Source organism: Patiria miniata, unplaced genomic scaffold (assembly GCF_015706575.1).
Source record: "Patiria miniata isolate m_02_andy unplaced genomic scaffold, ASM1570657v1 HiC_scaffold_24, whole genome shotgun sequence".
In the NCBI taxonomy this organism is placed as follows: domain Eukaryota; kingdom Metazoa; phylum Echinodermata; class Asteroidea; order Valvatida; family Asterinidae; genus Patiria; species Patiria miniata.
This window is the reverse complement of record NW_024037063.1, coordinates 9,491,380-9,510,857: the sequence shown is the minus strand read 5'-3', so window position 1 is coordinate 9,510,857 and position 19,478 is coordinate 9,491,380. Positions and strand designations below refer to the sequence as shown.

General features: G+C 39.9%; 1 protein-coding gene across 1 annotated transcript in view; it reads right to left on the bottom strand.

Moving 5' to 3' along the window:
- LOC119731902 (probable serine/threonine-protein kinase roco8) overlaps positions 1-15,696 on the bottom strand; it is a 45,064-nt gene extending 29,368 nt beyond the window's left edge. Inside the window, exons 1-7 of the mRNA XM_038205188.1 lie at positions 15,516-15,696; positions 13,085-13,229; positions 11,706-11,794; positions 9,608-9,666; positions 8,842-8,902; positions 8,391-8,593; positions 848-931 (exon numbers count right to left, since the gene is read on the bottom strand). Of these exons, the coding sequence (XP_038061116.1) occupies positions 848-931; positions 8,391-8,593; positions 8,842-8,902; positions 9,608-9,666; positions 11,706-11,794; positions 13,085-13,229; positions 15,516-15,696 (822 nt within the window). The remainder of the gene's footprint in view (positions 1-847; positions 932-8,390; positions 8,594-8,841; positions 8,903-9,607; positions 9,667-11,705; positions 11,795-13,084; positions 13,230-15,515) is intronic.
- Positions 15,697-19,478: the final 3,782 nt, after the last annotated feature.

Sequence of the window (19,478 nt, the reverse complement as noted above, 5' to 3'; positions counted from 1 at the left end):
TATAACCCCGAGGTGACTCCTGGCGACAAAGGTCGACAGGCAACAGGCAACCCAATTCCCGACCAGGGAATACTGCTGCACATACCACACGAACCTTAGGTCTCCAGTCACCAGCTCAACCCACAGCCACCCAGGCTAATTTCCCCTTACAACAAAAGGTCTAGCTTGCTAATTATTACTCTAAAGTCTCACCATCCGCCCTTGACTTGCACGCCGCGTTGCCCAAACTATCTCTACGACTACACACGAGGTTTACTCGGATTCGGAGCTCAACGCTAAGTTTCCACTAATCGATGCTCACACAACGGCGTCTTTAGACGGACTGCCTACAAATCTCTGACTACGCGCTATACCCTACGCACGACGTCGGGGAACCAGGCGAGCCATGGTAAACTCGCACCAGTCCACCGGCTGTTTCGCCACAGTATTTTAAGGATGAGTGAAACAGCCTAATTAGAATTTTGCCTATTCATTCTGCAATTACGTTTTAAAATATTGTGATATTTTGTAAGAACAATGTACATGTAGTTGTTCTTAACTGCCATCAACATGATGACCAAATTGGCAAGAAATCAATCAGTCCATATAAAAGTATGTTTTCTAAGTATAAAAAACAAAGCACCGGTAGGCCAAACAGTGGCCGGCAGAGAAATATGAGCACATATAATTAATGTGACACAAATGGTTTGTTCGGGATATATATATCGTTTCGAAAGGTGTTCAATTGTTGTCTTTTAACTAATTTAGATCACTACTGAAACACGATAAAGCTATTGTTCTGAAACTAACTTTTGATACGTATCTCGTTACATGCAAGATAATTTGTGCTTACATCTTTACATCTTACCTCATCCTGGACTGGCACTGGTTTGTCAAGATCTTGACAGAGGTTGAAAACAACCAGGTAGATCGCCCGGGAAGACAGAAATGTCTACAAGAAGATTAAATGTACTTAATTGCATGTATATTCAAACAAAAGGAAAGTTGAAAAGAACATTTAGAAATGCACATTTGCAAATACTGATGGCTTTAAGTTTTGGAGAGGTACCTTTGAAAAGATCAATAAGGAAAGTGTTCTGGTTATTCCCCCCCCCCCCAAGAAAACTGGCAATCATTAAATGTTTTCAACTGCATAAAAGGTAGGCTTTCATTGGGTAGTGCCATATAGTGTAGAAGACTTTTTTATTTAATTATTTGAAGTTCCATACAATTCGATCAATTTCCCAAAAAGTTCAAATAAAGCTACAGATTTGCGTTTGTTGAGTTACAAACGCTCGTTGATCTGGCCGGAAACTATTTCATTGTACAATGCCCAGTTGTGAATATTTTAATGTCAGAACAGAAAAAAAATGAAATTCAGCCTTTTCAGTAAACTCATCCTTTTTATTTGAAAAGAAAATGCATCTGTTAGCCTGTTTGGGGTATGATAAATGTCAGTACATTTTATGTACACGTATACTACACGTTATTTCCGGTTTGAATGGTTAAAATGTGCAAAATAAATACTGATTTAGTTTAGAGGGGATACATGTTCATCATGGTGGGGAAACTTAAACATGTGATGTCTGGTCTAGATAGCCACCCCTATTTTCAAATTGAAACGGAGAGTTTCAGGGTATAAAAGGAAGGCTGTTCAGTTTGGCCTGCAACGTGCAGTCTCGAGTCTTTTGAGTTGAGCATGAGAAGGAATCGAGCAGTAAAATGCATGGGCATACTTGGTGATATTAAAAAAGTTGGCATATACATGTATACGTGCTCTTTGGGTGTAACCAGTGGCAAAGCCACCGGGGGGCGTGGAGGGGGGGGGGGCGACCGCCCCCCCATAAAACCTTGTCGCCCCCCAGTCGCCCCCCCCCCCCCACTGAGATTTTGAGTTTCTAACAAAAATATCATTGATCTCAATCTAAATAGTCGCGAACGATTCACATTATGACCACTGAGAAACGATTCTTCGACCGGCGACCGCGGACCAGTAAGCTGACAACCGGCGTGACATAGCGCATAATGATAATCTAAAATGCGTATTAACACCTACTGCACTGCTCGCTCACACCACGGAACACGTATTATAGACAGGTGGTCCGTGGGTCACACAGTTTCAGTCAGCGATATCACGGGAATCGGCCACGCACAAACTTTTTCCTCCATTCATATAAGCTAAATAATAATAATAGACCAATTATAATTCCTTGAAATCAGTGGTGGGGGGGGGGGGGGGGGGGGGGGGGGGGGGGGGGCGGGGCGAGCCCCCCCCCCTCCCATGAAACCTTGTCGCCCCCAGTCGCCCCCCCCCCCTCTGAGATTTTGAGTTTCTAAAAAAATTATCATTGATTTACATGACGCCATGGGCGTCAATCCTGGGGGACACTTTTGAAGGGTGGGGGACACAACATCAAATGTCCCCCACCCCCAGAGAAAATAGAAAATATTGGTTAAAGAGGTCAAAAATTGCCTCAGATAGCACCAAAGAGCATTTAGAATCCAAATTTTTTCGGGGCCCTTAAGCGGGCCCCGAACCCCACGCCTATAGCTCAGAATTCTGGTAGCTGATTCAATGACTCCAACCTCGAAAACAATGTTCAAATTTTTTTCTGATGCCTTTAGCTGAGGAAACTTAGAAAATTATGTTTAAATTTTTTATCTTTTGTGCTAAGATAATTGTTGGTTAAAGTGGTAAGAAATTGCCTCAGATCACACTACAGAGTATCGGGAATCCAATTTTTTTCGGGGCCTTTCAGCGGGCCACGAACCCCACGCCTATAGCTCAGAATACCGATAGCTGATTCAATGACTCCAACCTCGAAAACGATGTTCAAATAATTATCTTTTGCTAAGAAAATATTAGTTAAAGCATGGAGGAAAGTGGTAAGAAATTGCCTCAGATCACACCACAGAACATCTGGAATCCATTTTTTTCGGGGCCCTTAAGCGGGCCCCGAACCCCCACGCCGTAAAGGCTTCGCGCTTCGCGCTGGTATCAGTTCTGATCAAGGTATGTCTCCCCCCCCCCCAATTTTGAGAAGCGATTGACGCCCCTACATGACACCCCCAATGAAATGTTCCAGCCCCCCCCCCCCCCCCCCCCCACTGAAAAATTCCTGGCTACGCCAGTAGGTGTAACACACTGACAAACAGATTTTAAATTTGAATTGATAATTTTCTGGCATTACAACAGTCATGAGCTTTCCAAAGAGACATAGAACGAAACAAAATTAATTAATTTATTTGAAGTTTTGAATTAAGAGCGGGACTCGCCTTATTTCGGTCTGAAGCCAGTAGGACCTAGTGTGCGCATCGCATTTGCGACAGTGCAGTTTATTAATATTAGGTGGAGCTGTACAGACCATGGAGCTAACTGTACATATAATGTGCATGCATAATGCAGTACTTGTGTCTATACGGTATACGCATGCACGTCGTCGTGTAGACTTGATGACAAGTCGTTAGATAGTTGCATTTTGTCCCTAAACTTCAGTCAAACTCCATCGGCACGGATGGTATAAGACTAGTACGTCATCGACCGGGTTGCGTTTATTATGTCTAGCTTTGGGTTCAATACAAGTTGCGGCTGCGACATATCTAACGTCTTGGCGATCACGTTCTTGCACCGGTATTCATATATGCGATCAGCGCAATGCATATGCAGTGCATTTTTGCGGTGCAGTGAGATCCAATCGCCCACCGCTATGCAAATGAGGATTCATTCATTCCGTTAGGGCCCTGTCACACTTCTGCTTATCCTAATTCCTTATGAGTTGCGCATTGACTTTTTTTTCATACGCAGTCGTACGCACAACACGCACCTCATATGCATCTCTGTTGTTTTGTGTAGGTTTTATGTACGCAGATATACGCATGGTACGGCCCAGTACGCAGGATAGTTTTGGGCATGCACACAACTACGCTGCGTTCGCTGTTACGCAGGTCATAAGTTATAAATACGCAGCGCATCGGTCCCGCATAGGTCGAGTGCGTTACGAGTACGATATGTGTTCGTGACGCACCCTGTCAGCATATGAGCCGCCTGTATTGGACGTATACATAGCGTACTTGCAGCGCAGATGCAACGCACGCTGGACGGCGAGCGGAGGAAATGCGGCGGGATACGCTCAGAAGTGCGTCAAGCATGCGGTCGGCATAAGTCGGTTGCATCCGGAATACGCTCGGCATGCGCACTGCATACTGACCTATTCGCAGCCCGAAAAATAATGTTGTGCACTGCAGACGGAACTCATACGCATCTCATACGCAATGGATGCGCTGAATTCGTTACTTGTACGCTAGATGTGCGTCGCTCATAAGTCAAAGTGATCAAAACATTTCGACGTTAATTGAGCGTACGACTGCGTATTGAAATTTTTTATAAGGAACTCATAAGGAATTAGGCTACGCAAAGGTCTGACAGGGGCTTTACATGGGGAGTTCTTCTCAATACGTCGGGGGCATGTTTGCAGATTTGGCGACGTTTAAACGACTAATATACTCAGCTAGGTCAATTGTGTATTAAAATGAAATGTGTCATTGTGATATACTTGATTTATTTGAATCGTGCATGTCATACAATGATTTTGTAATGTTACACAACACAAAGTGCAAGCCCTCGAAGTAATAGAATGATCTTCCGTGGCGGACTAGAATACACTCTGGAATCTGAACCAATCAGAATGCTTGCATAGAATTCGCTAGCGATTCAAAATACTCACGTATGATGTGTACAAAATTAAAAACACATTCGCAAAGTCTGTAATTGGACATCAATAGTCAGCATCATTTGGTCTGGGAACCAGACTACGCCCACTGCATCCAGCGATATATATTGTGCGTGCGTGGAGCCAGTAACCGGTTACCGTTCACAAAACAATTACCGACTTGGCACCAAGTCTAGGTGTCGTGCCGCAAAAAAACACGGGTTTGCGATTCAGTGGAGAGAGAAAAAAGGAAAACAATTGCATAGATTCTGATAGAACAAAGGAGTGCGGTACAGGCCTGGCTGCACGTAGGCCGACTATGATCACCAAGCATGCAGTGTCGCGAACCAGCCCAGCGATCATCGCGGAGCTGGGATCGGTGGACCAGGCGAATACAAAACGCATTATTCCAAAAAAAACAAACATACATAATGTATAAACAGTATCATTAGATACGAATATTTATAACATTTCGCTCAAAACTTTTGAACTGGAGCGCGCTATGTAAAACCGCTTTTTTTTTAACTGTGTAAAGGCCTGCAAAACAAACAAGCAATTTTGTTTGTTACAGGACACTAGATTCCTTTAAATTTTATTTGGAAAAGAAAATCGAAACTTTGCAAAAGCACTTATATACCAACGTATTTTCAGTTAATACCGTATCCAGAAATGTCCTGAATAAAACTGTTTTTTAAATATAAACTCTCTATTTAATCGTTGAAACTTGTGCACAACAACTAGAAATCCCGAATAACGAGGCTGTTCATGTACATAGGTGTAAATAATAGAGGACAATATGGTACACAATCCCCGAAGGTCCACAATTCGTTGCTTTTTTTCATACTGTCGAACAGGCGCAGTGCAACCTGTTCGCCAGTATGGAAAAAACGCGACGAATTGACGATCGTGTTAAAAAAATATAGGTCTTCCTAAAAAATTAAAGCACAAACTAAAGAGGGACAATAGGAGCCCACAATACACGCTTGCGTGTGTATGTGTGCGTGACAGGCCGTAGGAAGTACTACGGCAGGTACGGCTGTAGCCGCACCAATAATAACAGGCCTATTTTTTTAATGTATGAAAGGCCTTGCATGGCCCCAAGAGCGGATTTTTTTTTAGGTTTCTAGATGCTCTGTGGTGCGATCTGAGTCTATTTCTGACCTCTTTAACCATTTTTTTTTAAGGAACAGATGGTGGTGTACACAGTGCCTGCCTTTATTGCGATGGCACTAAAAAAAAAAAAAAGGTTTTTTTTTGGGGGGGGGGGGCTTTTTTTAGGGGCGGGGGGAGGGGAGGTGCATGGCCCCTGTTGCCCTCCCCCACATTTTTCTTGGTTTCTTTTTGTGTTTTGTTTTGTTTTTGTGTTTGTGTTTAAAGGGAAAGGGCGTACATATTAAGTTAAACGGAATGGCGTTTGGCCACCACCATGAATTTTCGTTTTCCTCAGACTTGTGCTTGTGTTTTCTTAAAAAGAAGTGGTTTTCTAAATGAGAAAATAGCAAGAAAGAACCAGTTTTGTGCAAGCAAAATTATGGGAATAATCCGTTGAAGTTAATATCTTGTTGGAAAATTCCAAAATCATTCAAAGAAAGTAATTACCGCCGTGAATCAGAGTTTGTGAAGGGACGGAAAGTGGGATTTGCTATCAACAAGGCCGTTCGTCATTCTTTACTTTATTGGATGTGAATCAAACTGGAGGACGAGAGACTCTGCGAGCTGATGCATATTTTTAGAAAGAGGAGAAAAATAACAAATACGCTCAGCAGTTCAATCATGTCCATACACTGTCATCCATACCTGTGAATTAAGTCTTAAATAAACGGAAATCTTCCCTACAAGCTGATTGCACAAAAAAAAATGCTTTCTAAAAAATACATCAGCCCGCAGGGCCTCTCGTCCTCCTATTTAATTTACATCCCATCAAAGGTAAATAATGAGGAACATCCTTGTTGATGCTGATAGCAAATCCCACTTTCCGTCCCTTCGTAATCTCTGATTCACGGCGGCAACTTTCTTGAAATTATTTTGGAATTTTCTAACAAGAAATTAGCATCAACGGATTATTCCCTGAAATGTGCTTGCACAAAACCGGTTCTTTCTTGCAATTTTTCTCAGCTAGAAAACCACTTCGTTTTAAGAAAACACAAGTACAAGTCTGAGGAAAACTAAAATTCATGGTTAAATTCAATTTAACTTAACTTGTAGTGCATGGCGACATGAATGATTACGCCCTTTCCCTGTGAACACAATCATGGATCAAGATAAAGAGCGATGACCCACCCACTAAAACACGAATACACTTCATTCAAAAAGTCAGGGGAAAGTGGCAAGGAAATGCCTCAGATTGCACTACAGAGCGTCTAGATCCAAAAAAGATTTGCGATGAGCAATTGTCCAAAACTTTTCACTGCGATAGGCCAAATTTTGATGATTTAATTTTGACAATTTATGTAAAGTTCATCAAGTGACATATACTGGTTAAACTTGCAGTTGTGGAGTGCTCCAAAAGGTGTCCTGTACTAATTACGAAGAATAGAATTCCCTATGCGTGCACATGTATCTCTGTACAAATATTGATAGTGTTTGGGGAGAGGCTTTCGGTTACATTTATTTTGGGAGGGATTGGGTTAAATCCTGGATCCGCCTCTGCAGGCCTGCCATTGGAGTTGGCAGGCTGCAGCCAACTCTCACGCATTGAGCGTAACACTCACACATTTCAGGTTATTCTCATGCTCTAACGCCGACATTGGATTTCTCACGCTAAGAACATATGTTTAAATAATGATAGCTCAAAAAAGGGTTAAAATGATCAGAAATTGCCTCAGATCGCACCACAGAGCGTCTAGAATCCAAAATTTGTGGGGGCCTTTAAGTGGGCCCCGAACCCGACGCCGTTAGTGCTTCGCGCTACGCGCTCGCATCAACTCAGCTCCCTGCCATGAGATGAGCCTGTACAATTATTGTTAGCTTCCTACGGGCCTGGTGCGTGTCCTGGGAGGATTAAATGGACTTAAATCAGTTTTTGACCCTAGTGACCCCATTTTCCAGGACTGCATTAAATTGGTGGACACAACAGAGGGCCAGAGCACGATTTGATATATACCCAGGTGATTTATACCCTTGCAAGGCTGGAATGTTTGTTTACTATTAACTAACCACCCACCTACCCACCCAACGACCCACCCAATCACCCACGCTTACATAGGCATAGAAGTGGGGTACTTCCTTTGTTCTCGTGTACTAAAATTTTGCAAAGTCGCACACTTATGTCAAAATGCTATTATTGTAACCATAATTAATTTCCTGGGCTGAAATTCGGACTCAATATCTCTTTTCTAAAACTCAATCAACCCACCTTGGAAATTCCTAGTTTTTGATTAAAATCCATATATCTATTTTGTGAAAAACTTGTGGGGTACCAAAACAATACCCCGCAAGTCGGTGGGTATTCCTTGTGGTGTACCTCCCATTGTTCCGGTACCCCATAAGGCAGTGTTTGTACACGCACCCAGCCCCACCCGCCCACCCACCCACTCACCCACCCACACAGCCACCACCCCCACCCACCCAACCACCCACCCACCCACCCACCCACCCACCCAACCACCCACCCACCCACCCACCCACCAACCAACCCGCCAACTAACTAACGGAGAGACACGACGACTTGAGCTGCTGTCCGCAGCTAGAAATAGAGCTTACCTGGTGCGTCGTGTAGTACAAATCTTGGCCGGCAAAGTCCCAGATATTGAGTGTAGGCTGTTCTGCATTCTGTTGTGTATTTACTCCCTCAGACATTGCCTTTTCAGCGATTTTGGATAACCTTGATACCGGTATATGTTTTCCACCAGATGTTGACTCTACCGTAGTGCCACTTGGTTGTGTTTCAGTCTGGGTTTGTGAAGCTATCATACAATCAGTTAATTGGTTGAACAATGTTTAAAAAACATCACATTGCTTTCAGTCCCTATTAAAATGCACAACTGTGTAACTTCACAATTGCAGTTGCAACAGCAAGTTGTGGATGTGGTTGAGTATGTAGAACGGTCCTGTTGCGTTTGTGGTTGAGACGTGAACCCATTTGGGGTCTAAACACTCTTATTTGAATGAAATGTGAAAACATAACAGTTCTTAACATGATAATATTGCTAACCTGCTGATGATGATTGTAGTTGGTGTGTAGTGGTAGGCTGCAATGGTTCCATATCAATGTGCTAACAAGAAAAAGCATAACTACTGTGTCACATTCATTGAGCAATGTGAAAGCTTTCGGGACATTAGAAAATACAAGTGTACATAAACCTGCAATGAGAGTTTTGGCACTCTTCCGAATTTGCAATTGTATTTAAACATACTTTATAATACATGCACCATATGTAAAATATCCCCAATATATGTGGTTGAAAAGGGGAATTAACTACAAGGGTCCCTTTGTTATCCTTAATGCTACTTCGTGGCCCATATTGTAAAAGATACAAGAATGATGTAATGCCCCGCTGAGTCCATTTTTAAAACAATAATTACCTTAACCTTTACATATGGGGCCCACAGCTTAAAGTCTATTAAGGGGCTCCAAGACCAACCCTCATACATGTACGAAGTTTGAATTTGATATTCTGCATGTCTATACTTTTTTATTAAAAAGGGGGCTTTTCTGATTGAATAGTTATGATGAAAGTTTAATTTGGAGAGAAAAAAAAAGCTGACTCTGTTAAAACAAACTTTAGTACACCCCAACAAACTGTGTTACAACAACCGGAAAGTTTCGGTAATAGTGAACATACACTATCGTTGGCAACTCAGCATAAAATGGGATCATGCTCCACTTTATGTAAAACTATATAACAAACATTTCCGGCTGAGTTTGTACAGACAGTAGTCAACTGTGTATTTCTATTGCTGTGCTGTTGGTAACTTACTTTATCTTTTTCTTTTTCGAGGCCAATCATCAACTCGCGATTGAGGCTGGTTGAATCACCTATACAATTTAAACGAAACAATTTAAAAGGTACACCGACTCACTAGAAAAATAAACCTACAAACAGTCTTGCAAATAAATTGGGAAAAGGGCATAACAATGCCAACCAAAAAGTGAACGCGCTGTAAATTGCCAAAGTGAACGCGATTTATAACAAACATCACAAACGTTCAAACTGTCGGCTTTTCCTAATGCCTCCTACAGGCTACCAAAACGTAGGTACATAACATAATTTTCGGAAAACTGTGTATATGTATTGTCTAACCATATGCATTGTCCATTTTGTCTAACCCGGATCACTTGTCTAACCCAACTACATTGGGACGTCAAAAACTTCCTATGAAGCGTCCTGTGGCAATTAATAACAGTCCTTAAGTCTACAAGAAGGCTACAAACAAAATGTTCATAAACTTAAACAAACAAAAAAGGGCTTAGATTTTCAGCAAATTAATTCAAAAATGGGATTCTTTCTTTTGCTCTGTATATGATTTTTTCTTTTCATTTGGTAATAATTTCGAGGTTTTAACACTTGTATTCATAACGATGTGCAGCGATAATGGCACCCTTGTGCCTTCTGCCTGTATGCCACCCCTAGTCAGTTTTTAGAAAACAGTGTAACATTTAAATAAAAAATACACTTATGTATTCCCGTTTGATGATCCCTCGTCATGCATTTACAGCACGTCATTAGGAGTTAATACGGTGTAATATAGTTTACAAGCACGGAAATTTAACATGTCTGTGCCAAGGTCGATCGAGAGACTTTTAGGCTTGAACAAGGGCGGATCCAGAAGTGGTGGTGGGGGGGGGGGGGGCACAGGGGCCACCCCCCCCCTAAAAAAAATAACTACCAAATTTTAGTTTTTTGTAACTTTGCAAAAAGGCAGCCTTTGGGTACACCACCCACAAAAATCAATAAAAGCAATTCATATGCAACCCTTTCCCTTGCTTTTCATATTACATTTTGGGCGGAAAAGTTCGTCACCGATACCACGAGGTAACACCCTAGATCACATAAGAGCTACTCTGTGACAACCGCTCAATTAATTTTTTGGTTTTACGACATAACACTCAACTGTGCGCCCGCATATCGGACACTCGCGCGAAAGATTTCGTTTTCACAAAGTTACAACACTTGTACGGAAAAGCTATTTGGATAAAAACGTTTGAAAACGTTTGACAAGAATGTGATTAACCCGTATTATTATAGGATTGCAAAAACAAAAAAATAATAAAAAAGTTTTCAAGCTGGTGAATTTAAGATGAGTGTTACTTTGTGAAAACGAAAATCACTTGTTTCTGTTAAAATACGCGCGCGCGGTGCAAACTCAAGTCCACTTGCAACTTCGTGGTGTCGCTCACTATTTCTTGACCCACTTTTTTGGGACCAAACACTCCCCCCCCCCCCAGAAAAAAATTCTGTTCTGGGTCCGGCCTTGTGCAGGGAGAAATGAAAACTGATAGCGCTCAAATTACATGGACATTGCTTAAACGTTTTGTCTTTCACCAACATAGTCTTAAAGCACTGTGCACATTATAGCACTGTCCATGGCGTGCAGGCTGTAAATGCACACCCAATGCTAATTTGATCAAGAAAGTTGGCAAAATGCGCGCCAACGACGAAGGGTAAAGCTTGGTTCTACAGAAAAAATGGCTTCAAATACCCCTAAGACAAAATGGTCTCATGCTATTAGTTTACACATCTTCTTGCCAATTTTATAGGTGGCGCATTATCACCTTGTTCCAACTTAGCTCTCGAAAGAATTAATTTGTGCGAACATGGTGTGATATCAGTAGGCCTACGTCTCGGGTCTGTTCACCAGATACACCGTATGGGTTGCGGGTGTCCAATTATAAGAGGGTGTTCCTTGCTATATGTTAGGTTAACAATGCCCATCCAAACGGTAAAAAACATTTGTCCTCTGCCTCAGCCGTAACTAAACGTATTTAAGTTTATTAGTTTAAAATGTTATATTCAAACCAAGAACACTATCATATTAGATGCATAAGAAACAAATCATGACTTGTAATATCTCTACCTCTTTTACAGTTCCAAGATTGTGCAGAAATGATGTTTATGGTGCAGTCCGTAGTGACGCCTTCTGTTGACAATTCATTGCTGTTAAAACTGTAAAGAAAAAGTCTTTCTAGCTTGAAATAAATGTACGATCTAGAGATCTATGCTCCAGTCTTGTTCCAGTAATCGAGTCACTAAATTCAGTTTGTTTGAAGGGGGAGGGGTAGTTTCAACGAGTGAGAAAGTTTTGGGTTTATTAATGGCATTTCCACTGTTACATACACTTTCGATAACAAACATTCACTGTGGGCCTTTTTCCCTCTCCTTCCATGTATTGCCCATATTGGGGGTCATTAGCTGTATCCCTCGCCCCATCCCACTCTAAAGTTTCACTTTCAGTTTTTCTTTGCAAATTTGAAATTCTAAATAATGTATATAATATAACTTTATACATGCATTAGCCCATTAGCCAACAGACAACAACGCAATTTAGTTAAACAGTAGCATTTAAGATAATCTTGCTTGCCTTACAAACACGTTTGTCAGGATTTATAGGGCATAATAATGCCTTAAATCTCGCAAAAAAAGTTGATCCATGTCGTCCACGCCTCAGTGACTCCAAATGATGAGTCATAATGCTGAAAACCATAAACAGGGTCTCCGGAAATCGTGATTTCATTATTACATTGGGGTATGGTTTATAATAAAGTTACGCCGGCATCGAACACTATTCCTTTTCTTAATTGATACCGATTTAGTTTCAAGTTGATATGGCAATTAATTCTAGAGATATTTTCTGAAACCATTTCTAATGTTTTAACCATAATGACATTGACCTTTGACATGTAGGGTCAAAATCTAACAGACAATTCACATACAAAATTGAAGTTGATACACACAGTAATTCTTGAGATATCCTGATGAAACGGACTGTGTGCACACAGTCGTACTTTATATAACTTTCGAAGACAAGGCATTGTCCTTACCTTTGTCCCTATAATATAGCACTATCCCATATACTATAGCACACAAACTGGCACTACCAAAGGCCGTTTTCAATACAAGAGAAAGACAAAGAATCTGTGTCTGTCTGTCCTTGGGGTGTATGTAAAGTGAGCAAACAAAACCTTACGAATGCAGTTTTGGGGGGAACTTGCATTGTTCTCCCTTTCTCCCTCTTCTTTAGAATTTCTGTCCATGGGGTACCGTTTTACAAAGGCTGACTTGCGGAATACCTTTCTTCCCTTTGTGTGAATACACATATACAAAAGGACTTAGCAAGTAAGCCCCTTCGTCTTCGCCAGCAAAAAAATTTAAAAAAAAAGAAAAGTCCATTGTCTCTTATAATCCAGTAGTATGCAATACACAATGGATCTCATTAACCTTTAATTTAACACAGACCTTGCATGAATGAGACTCCTCATCAGGCTAGTTTTTCCAACTCGTTCTTGACCGACGATCATCAGTCGTGTGCGATGTACTGTTGCACTGCCTTTTTCGAGTGCTTTTTGATAAACTCCCTGATTCCTTATTTCAGCAGGCACGTCTAGAAAACAATTCGAAAAAGGCTTACACCTAATTCTTAACTTTCTCATACAATGTTTTGATACTGTAAGTTATTCCACAAATGTGAGCGGAGCACGGAATAATACTATGTGTCTGGTTTACAGAATGCAACTGTTGTTATAGTTCGACCAAGCTGGATCGTGTAATCGAGTTTCTTGATCGAAAGACAGGGTGAGTAAAAAAAAAGCAGAACCAAAACCCCCCAAAATATGTTTCATATTGAAAAACATATGTAGCACCAATAATAATGACTGGAAAGCCAATAAGCCAATAAACACAATAACCTAAAAACCTCTTTTGTCCAAAAATGCGATTTCAAGAGTCGTCGTCACAATTGTCTTCAAACATCACTAGCGATAAAACCTCAGTTTAAAAGTTAAAAATATTCACAAAAGTCCTTTTGAAAGCCCATCTTTAAAAAAAGTGGATTGTATAAATTATATTGTTTGCCTAAGCAGGGTTGTTAATAAAAGTATTGTGTACTACAGTTGTTGACAGTTGTTTTCTTTGTTGTTTTAAACAGTTAGAACAAACCATACATTTCTTCTTTTTTTGGACGAAACAGGTTTTAGGGTCATTGTGTTAAAATGGGGACATTCTTTGAACAGATTGAGCAATTTCAGGCTTTTTTTTTTTATCTAAAAGTAGTTTCTGAATGTTTTCTCTTTAAGTCATTATAATTTTGGTGCTACATATTTTTTTTAATACGAAATATATATATATATATATATATTTTTTAGGGGGGGTTAAGGGTTCCGCTTTTTTTAGACTCACCCTGTACATGTACATCTACATCCATGTGCCATATTAAGTTCATTTAATTGACATGCTCTTCCATAATATAAACTGTAGCATTACATTAAAAAGGTCGTGGAAGAGAAAATGTCTTCCAGCCTGGAAATGTATTCAGTATGGCTCCTTGAGCAGCTTTTACATTAGATTGGGCTAGAAAAATATTAAAAAGCACTGAAACGTTGATAACCTTGGACTCCAAAGTTTCTCATAATTCGTTTTGATGCACAGCAAGCACAGTTTCGTGGGTTGAAATCATTGAAAATTGACTAGCCAACTCAGTTTTTTTTTCTGAGATGGATAGATGTGAAATGCAAACCTTGTACATGAATGTAAAAACATTACACAGCGATACACCCTTTTGTACGTTTTTTTTCCATTTTCTGACAACTGGCAAAAAAAGTCACTTTAACAATACTGTGAAACCAACATTTGCTTTCAGTTAAAAACTATGAACATACATGCACTGTACAGAAAGGCAGTTTAAATATACATGTTGATAACGTCAGTAACTATAGCCCCATGAGCAGGTATTTCATTGCTTTTGTCTAAAAAAATAACTTTGAAAAATACTTAAATGTTGATTACCTATGGTTCTAAACTTTTTCATATCTGTTTCGATGTGATGTACATATAAATATATGCATGGCGAACAGAAAGTAAAGTCGTTGAGATAGATGCATTAGGCCTACGCGGATAAAAGCTACGTACATTTTCATAATATTTCTCCCATTTTTCAAACAACTGGAACAAGTTCACTAGAACATATTAAGTACATGATCAAATATAAACTTACATACATACATTTGACGTTTGTCGAATAGTTACCTAATTCAAAACTGGTTTTTACCATGGTTTATCTTAATTATATGTAAACCATATAGATTTGAATCTGGTATTGCTACGTTCCCGCACGCGGCACAAGTGTAATGTTCTTTCCCGACTGATCCATTTATATCCTTTATCTAGTGGCATAGAAAGGTCATTTTGTTTGGGACTAGATGTGGACATGGGCACACTGTTTGATAATTAATCCGTTTATTAAACTATTCACCAATTACTTGCGATTTCCCCAGTGAGTTAAAATATAATTATTTTTAGCTGATAATCATATAGTTTTAGTAAATGTATCTGCTGTAGTGCTTTGCTCTTTATATACAATTGAAAAGACAGTCAGCTATAGGACCAACAGTTTGCTCATTAACAGAGAATTATTGATTGCATTTGGGTTTCTTTTCACAGTTTTGTTGGAACTGCTTCAGTACAAACAATAGTTGAATTCATTATGATGTTATTTTGTGTCTGAAAAGCATTTTGCTCGTATAGGCTGTACAAACTGAATCAGTGACCAGTATAGTTCATGTATACATTTCTATGGTGACAAAGTAACTAGCCAATGAGTAAACCCAAAGCCACTGGAATGACACAGGACAGTCGAGAGGTCGTAATTTCGTTAATATGAATACTAACTAACCACCACTCCTTTCCAACCTTTCTTCCTCATCCATATTGACGCTGAACATAAAGTTGTCTCCGAGGGTCTCAGTATTTGTCCCATTCCCAGTACTGTGAATCACACAGGGCTCAGCCAAAATTTCACAGAAAACTACCGCATAGGATCCTTCTCCGTTAGTTTTTCCTTGATTCTGACCCATGTGACCAAGAACGCTTCTATGTAAAAAGTACCTGGGTACCGGTACTCCCAAACATCGTGTACCATCACTTGAAACTGATGTGCAAATTGTCAGTTCACACTTTTTGTACATGATGCAAAGCGATCAGTTATGCTAAAGTCCATGGCTTACAAATGATAACAATGAGCACGGAGAGTACCATTTGACAGTATGTGTACCAATTCGGGCGATTCACAATGCAGTGCGCCGCCGCGCCGGGCAGGGGCGTAGCCAGAAATTTTTCAGTGTGGGGGGGGGGGCGTCATGTAGATCGATGATAATTGTTTAGAAACTCTAAATCTCAGGGTTTTTTTTGGGGGGGGGCGACTGAGGCGACAAAGTTTCGGGGGGGGGGGGGCTGCCGCCCTCCACGCCCCCCGTGGCTACGCCACTGCCGCCAAGAGTTTGCCACGGAGAGTTATTTTTTCCCCAGTGCATTTTGGGAAATGGTCGACAAATTCGCAACGCGGGACATTTGAAATTGTTAGTTTTTCCCGTCAGTATTTTGGTAGGCGTAAGATTCGAGGATCTGTTTGCCCCTTTCTTTTCTTTTTATCAATATGATGTTTTTAGTAAGGCGGCAGAACGCTTTGCCCCAATCTAAAACAAATTTACTCAAATTGTCTACTGACACTCACTCAAATGGGCTATTTTTGTCGACCGTAAACTTGCAAAATGGACTCACCATGGCAAATTTTGGTGGCGCACTGCATTGTGAATAGCCCAACTTAGAAAACCATGTGTACCAATTAGACAAAAACCTGTTCCCCAATTGTAAATTGAGAGAAGACAAGGCGATTACTATCATTTCTGCTTCGCATACTAGAAATTAAAGGGAAAAAGGGTAAAGTAAAGCACCTGTATTTTTCTTGCAAATGTATATATATCACACTCCAACAAAACTTCCTTTTGGGGGAGTGAACAGGGGTTGGCCAGCCATTTCCGTCAATAATTTTCATTAATTGTGGCCAACTATTATATATAGTGCTTGTCTTGAAGTCGATCTAGCATCTTGGCCTGTCGAATTCGGGTAGGCCTCATGTAAGTGATTGAGGGCATTCTGACTTCAGTCTGCGGACAGTCATGCTCATACCGTTTTATTCTGAAATAAGCGAGTTCCCGAATTCTCTTCTGTTTTCCTATGATTAATCAAGTTGCTGTTTTATAAATTTGCTTTTATTGTAAATTATTGTTTTACATCGATATTGCACTTTTACTTTTTCAGGAAAAGATGATGATCCTTCTATAAATGTCAATGTTATTTTAGTGCTTAGAGGATTCTTTCTCAATTAGTTTGATTATTTATCTGTTTATTCATAACTATTCACCGAATACTTAGATTTTCCTAGATGGGATTTTAAATATAATTATTCCCAGCATATAATCATATATAGTTGTAGCACGTTTAACTCTTCTGGATAATGTTGTCTTATGTACAATTGGTACAATTGCAAAGACACAATCAGCTATAGGACTGTTTTTTTTTTTTTTTACTAATAGAGAACTATTGATTGTGTTTGTGTTTTCATAAATTAGTTGGCACTAACTTCAGTACAAACAATAATCGCATTCAATATGTGACGTAATTTGGTATCTGAAAAGAATATACACATATAGAAAGTAAGACTAAGAACTATAAATCAGTGACCAGTAGAGTTCAAGAATGAATTTCAATGGGGATATACGTATACCAGCAACTAACTAATGAGTAAACCCAAAGCCAATTTAAATACATATGACAGTGGAGAAGTTGAAGTTCCGTTAATATGAAATGCCAAGAGATCAACTAACCACCACCCCCTTACAGTGCCGTAGTTTAACTTGTTTTCCTCATCCATATCTGACGCTGAACATAAACCTCTCTCCAAGGGTATTAAGTTTTGTTTCACTACCCGTTTTGTGAATCAGTATTTGTCCTACTCCCTGTACTGTGAATCAGTCAGAGCTCAGCCAAGATCGAACGGTATACCACTGTAGGATCCGTCTCCGTGAGTTTGTCCATGAATCTGACCCATGTGACCAAGAACCTCTCTGTTTAAAAAGTATACCTTACTCCCCCAAATCGTGTTCCATCACTTGAGACTTTATATTTTACTTCAAATTGTCAGTTCATAAGTCACTTTGTTTTGTTTTTACATGTATTTGATGGGAAGCGATCAGTGAATGTTCAAGATCATGGTTTACACATGATGAAATCAACATGTACAGTACACTTTGGCAGTGTGTGTACCATTCAATAGGACATGAACTGTACTTCAAGTGCAAATTCAGAGAACACAAGGCAACATACTTTTCAGAAGTGCTTTAGTATCTACAATTGGAAACGATCAGTGTAACTCTGAAGTTCATGGTTCACAAATAATAAAAATAAGCACGGACAGTACACTTTGACAGTATATGAACCCATTTGAAAAGGACATAAACTGTTCTTCAAGTGAAAATTTAGAGAATACAAATACAACTTACGTCCACGACGTTTAAATGCTGAATCTTTAAACGCTACACGCTCTGGATAAAAACAAACAAACAAAAATGGTCAAGGAAGCACCTGCATTTTCCCGCTTTTTTTTTGGGGGGGGGGGTTGGAACTGGAAGGTGGTTGGCCAGCCATTTCCGTCAATAATTCATAAATTGTGGCCAACTAATATATATATAGTGCTTGTCTTGAAGTCGGTCTAGCATCTTGGCCTGTCGAATTCGGGTAAGGCCTCATGTAAGTGATTGAGGGCATTCTGACTTCAGTCTGCGGACAGTCATGCTTATACCGTTTTATTCTGAAACAGGTAAGTTCCCGAATTCTCTTCTGTTTTCCTATGATTTGTTCTTATTAATCATGTTGCTGTTTTATAAATTTGCCTTTATTGTAAATTATTGTTTTACACCGATATTGCACTTTTACTTTTTCAGGAAAAGATGATGATCCTTTTATCGATGTCAGTGTTATTGTTAGTGCTTAGAGGATTCTTTCTTAATTAGTTTGATAATGTATCCGTTTATTCATAAGTATTCTCCAAATACTTAGATTTTCCTAGTGGGTATTTTAAATATAATTATTCCTAGCATATAATCATATATAGTTGTAGCAAGTTTAACAAGTTCTATGTTGTACACATAGATAGTAAGAACTACCAGTAGAATTCAAGAATGAATTTCAATGGTGATATACGTATACAAGCAACTAACTAATGAGTGAACCCAAAGCCACTGGATTACATATGACAGTGGAGAAGTTGTAGTTCCGTTAACATGAAATGCCAAGAGATCAACCAACCACCACCCCCTTACAGTGCCGTAGTTTAACCTTTCCTTCTCATCCATATCTGACCCTGAACATCAACCTCTCTCCAAGGGTATTAAGTTTTGTTTCACTACCCGTTTTGTGAATCAGTATTTGTCCTACTCCCTGTACTGTGAATCAGGCAGAGCTCAGTCAAGATCTAACGGAATACTACCGTAGAATCCGTCTCCGTGAGTTTTTCCTTAATTCTGACACATGTGACCAAGAACCTCTCTATGTAAAAAGTATACCTTACTGCCCCAAATCGTGTTCCATCACTTGAGACTTTATATATCTTAAAAATGTCAGTTCACAAGTCACTTTGTTTTGTTTTACAATTTACGTCACGTGACTAAAACGGGAGGAATTCCTCCTTTTTCCGAAAATATCCGAAGTTTGCCGAATTCTTTTCGGCGACAATCGGAGAGTGCCCGAGTATTTCCGAGTATAATAAAGGTTGTATTAAATGCTAATTGTTTATTAAAAA